At 39.5% G+C, this 4,169-nt stretch overlaps 2 protein-coding genes across 2 annotated transcripts; both read left to right on the forward strand.

Annotated features, from left to right (window-relative positions):
- BKA55DRAFT_308780 (uncharacterized protein) lies at positions 1–781 on the forward strand (the record flags this gene model as incomplete). Its single annotated transcript, XM_046185622.1, has 1 exon — positions 1–781. A coding segment is annotated over one exon (690 nt), but the record flags the coding sequence as incomplete, so codon positions are not given.
- A 1,584-nt stretch (positions 782–2,365) lies between these two features.
- BKA55DRAFT_308783 (uncharacterized protein) lies at positions 2,366–2,929 on the forward strand. Its single transcript, XM_046185623.1, has 3 exons — positions 2,366–2,562; positions 2,611–2,670; positions 2,730–2,929. The coding sequence occupies exons 1-3, from the start codon at positions 2,536–2,538 to the stop codon at positions 2,895–2,897; spliced, it is 255 nt and encodes an 84-aa protein (XP_046040628.1). The 5' UTR covers positions 2,366–2,535; the 3' UTR covers positions 2,898–2,929.
- Positions 2,930–4,169: the final 1,240 nt, after the last annotated feature.

Genomic DNA, 4,169 nt, shown 5'->3' on the forward strand with positions numbered 1-4,169 from the left:
CCCAAGAAGCAGGTAAAAGAGCAGAAGGTAGCAGGCCAACAGGAGGAGCTTGATGATGATCTTCCCAAGGATCCCCGCCAGCGCCGAGTGCTGGAACGTAATCGCATTGCGGCGAACAAGTGTCGTCTCCGCAAGCGTGATGAGGCATTAGCACTTGCTTCTCGAGAAGAAGCTATGGAGGGCCAGAACCGCGATCTTATGATGTGTTTCAACTCTTTAAACGTCGAAATTTGCTACCTAAAAACCCAATTACTGCAGCATACAGACTGCAATTGCGTTCTTATCCAGAAATACATCGCAAATGAGGCGAGGAAGAGCGTGGATGGGATGCTCGCTTGTTCTTCTGTCTTTGATACCCGTGGTAGTTCGTGGAGCCCCGGCCACGGGAACCCAATCAACGCCAACACCGCCGGAGAGTTGAACATGCCGGGTCTGGAGGCGGGCAGCTCCCCGCCCTTCCTGACGAACTCTTTTCAGCAGGGATCTAGGGTATCGAAGGTTAGTGGCGACATATTCGCCATGGGTTTAGAACCAATTCAAAAGGCCGCTATGCCGCCTGATTCGATAGTCTCTACCCAACCAGTTCAAGCGTTCTCCCTCACCGAATGTGGAATAGGCCTATATCTCAACGTGGGACCTCAAGAACATCAAGCGGATGAGATTGCTTGGGGCTCATACTGGCAGTTTTGATACTAGTGGCTATCGCTATTTCTTAATATCAGAAGAAGAAATAAAAATCCCGCGTGAAGAGCTCATGAATACAGAGTTGGTCTATATCCTGTCGTGCCTCTCTATGTAGATATAGGGCTAGGATCCAAGGCTGCTCCTTGTGCAGGAAGCCACCCTCCCCTCTGCTAGCCCTAATTTGCCGAGCCCTAAATCTCAGACTACTATGTTTAAACGCCGCCTCTATGTCTTCCGGCTAGTAGCTAGGGATGGATTAAGAGAAAGGCCCTATTATACTGAGAAATGACAAGTCTATCTCATAATATGAATCTAGGTACTTACGTGGAGTATGGGCAATTGACCCGTAGCATTTCTTGCCATACTTTGACTTTACTTGTAAGTAGTATTATGCGCTATTAGGTTAAAGGCTGAGGTTTAATAAGAAATTACCCTGCTGGTTAATGTAACCCTGATCTCCTGTGATTAAATAATGTCACAGATGACGTCATCTATGGGTGGCTGCCAAAATTGCAATGCTACTGATTAGGACCTTACACCGTAATGAGATGGTGGTAGACACCGTAGTCTGGATTAGAGTTTAGGAGGGGGCGGGTGAAACCTAACGCCCGGACATTTTTTGGTCCCGTCCCCCTCAATTTCTTCCCAGCGCCCATTCGGGCTTATTTCGAAGGGCCTGGAGTCAAATTTTACCCAACCAAATCCAGGTCTATAGTACCTAGATGAGTACCGCTTCCCCGATGTCCCGAAACAATATGGCATATCAGCTGTAGCAAATTCGGCTAGTTGTGGCTACTAAAAACGCCTCGCTCGTCGACTCTAGTTGACTGTCGCCCTAGAGCCCTATTATTAAATCGTCCCCACCTTTGCACATGAATAATATCCTAGCCGGATAACTACATTCGCTGGGACTGACACGAAATTCGTAACCATTGGCTTCCTAAAGTGCAGCCCCGGGCCCCTCAGCCGTATCCCTAATGGCTCCGGGATTTTCCCACCTGCGGGAAGCTTATTTTGCGGAAAGCCGATCGCGGTCTGTGCGTCATGGTTATTTCAGCGTGAGCAATTACAGAAATCGTATACTAAAGCACAAACGCTTAGACTATGCCATTAAAATTCGTAGATATGCGTCTATAAACCCGGGAGCAATTGAATCGCGACGTTATAGACCTAGCTGAAGGTATTAACACTTGCATAGTAGGCATTAAATGGCGTCGTCTATGCAGTAATACATGGATTTAGCATGTGACTATTTTGAGCCTCCTACCTGTTGCTAACTAAGCATGAGCCAGGATGCACGGAACTTTCCACATGCATAATTTGGTCAACAAGGTGTCACTCATACGGCTTTGGAACGACACGACATGAAAATAGCGAACTTTCTGCAGCCAACGCCTACTATAGCACATAGCTTAACGCTCGAGCTTGATTAATCATAGCTGGTCCCTACCACCGGGAAGGCACAGTACTACCACTGTAACCCGCTCTGTGAGGCAAAATCATGCGGCAGCTCTTAACCCAACATGCACGTTAGCGTAAATGGCCACCCGCCAATTGAACCCAAAAATCGCCTAACTCATACAGCAAGCCAATCGCACACGCGACAGCACGAGCTGGCGAATTTTGTCATCAGAATGGCATCTTCTCCAGCTGTTGGGTCCTTGATTAAGTTATAGGTAATATTTTATCCCTGTAGCTGTGTTACGTTGAGAGCTGTGTTGAGGACTCAATACCGTGGACCTGCGGGTCCTTGGTTTGATTCTTTCTGATCCTTGCATATCTTTCCTCTTCGTCCTGTTGGAGAATCGATAAACGACTAAGCTATCTTTCATTGACCTCATCTTGCCTAAGATGACCAGCCCCTGCGCGAATTACTATGTAAGCTTATATTCCTGACTCGAAGTCTAGAGTATTGATCGCGAATAGGGCTCTGCCAAGTGCTGCAATAATGTCCTGATGTTTGGTGCCTGGTGTGATTTCTGTCTGGTGTGGTATTCCTAGGCATAATCTAGTTATTCCTATGCTGACCCCGAATATGGTACTAGACCGCAGATGCTGTAAACCCTATGAATAATTTGCTACCACACCCTTCGACTCCATCTAGAGAATATGTCAAACCCATGAATGAGAATGTACAGAAGAATAAGACGGCTGCTAGTAAGGAGGACACGGCGCCTTGGAAGAGAGCCTATGTTGCTCCTCGGTCTGTTTAGAAACTTGTATATCTATATGAATTAAGATTCTGAGACGGCAATAACAATATAATGCTTCTTTATTTCTGATATTAAGTGCTAACGCCAACCACTGCCATCAAACCTCCCACAATGGGCCCCAAGCAATCTTATCCACTTAAAGTCTCGAAGTGTTATGTTAACGTCCGTCACCCACAGACCGGCCACCCCCACAGACTGGCCACCTCGGCCAAAACACCAAGAACCAGATATTATAATTAATTAATTAATTACCTTAATACTATATTTTTTATATTAAATAAAAATTTAGTTAGTAAATATTTAAATAAAACTAAATATAAAAATCTTTAAGTTTTAATTTCTTAACCTTACCTACTATTTATTCTAGTTATAAAGTCCTTTATATTTATTTATAAGCCTTCTTTAATACTAGAATTTTTATAAACTTAGTATTTAAGTTATAGATAACCTTTTTATGCCTTTTTAAGAGATATTCCTCTTTTTAATATTATAGAATATATATTTCTCTATTTTACTTTTTTATTTTAAAGTTCTAACTATTTAATTAACTTCTAGTCTTTTTAAATAATATTCTAATAATTAGATTTTAAGTAGTAATTACTAAGATAGTTTCTAGAGCTTACTAAAGCTATATAAATAACTAGGGAGTCTTTAAGAGATTAAAATCCTGCTTTTTAATAGATAAAATTGCTATAGTAGTAGGAGAAGGTATCTTAATAACTATTAAGTTTATTAGGATCTTTGCCAGATTAATAGGCTATAATTTAAGAGCCTTAAAGCTAGTAAGGGCGTTTAACTTTATAATAGCTTCTTTTTAAGCTTTATTATAAGTATATAAAAATATAATCTTACTAATATAACTACTATTAGTAATAAAAGCAAGATCTAAAAGAAATTAATAATATACTTTCTTTAATAATTTAAATATAATAATATTTAATAACTATAAAATATAAGAAATATAAGTAAGGAGAAATAATAGATATATATTATTATTATAGTATTCTTAAAGGAATCCCTTAGTTATATAACTTTTATAATTATTAAAAATAAGAAATTAGGGTTTATTTTTATTTTTAGATTATATTAATAAAAGAAAGACTTTTCTTAACTAAATTAATACTAATTTATTACTTATTTAACTATTTTTATTATAACTAAACTCCTAATTATTTAGGATGTTTAAATTTTTAAGATAATATTATTATTAGACTATTTTCCCTTTAAAAATAATTATAAGTTAAAACTTTTTTAATTACTAAAATATACTTA

This window comes from Fusarium redolens (genome assembly GCF_020744475.1).
Source record: "Fusarium redolens strain MPI-CAGE-AT-0023 chromosome Unknown BKA55scaffold_55, whole genome shotgun sequence".
Lineage (NCBI taxonomy): Eukaryota > Fungi > Ascomycota > Sordariomycetes > Hypocreales > Nectriaceae > Fusarium > Fusarium redolens.

Coding starts and splice junctions, on each gene's coding strand:
- BKA55DRAFT_308783 (XM_046185623.1), top strand. CDS start 2,536: ATGACCAGCCCCTGCGCGAATTACTAT. Junction 2,563..2,610: donor GCCCCTGCGCGAATTACTAT/GTAAGCTTATAT, acceptor GATCGCGAATAG/GGCTCTGCCAAGTGCTGCAA. Junction 2,671..2,729: donor CCTGGTGTGATTTCTGTCTG/GTGTGGTATTCC, acceptor ATATGGTACTAG/ACCGCAGATGCTGTAAACCC.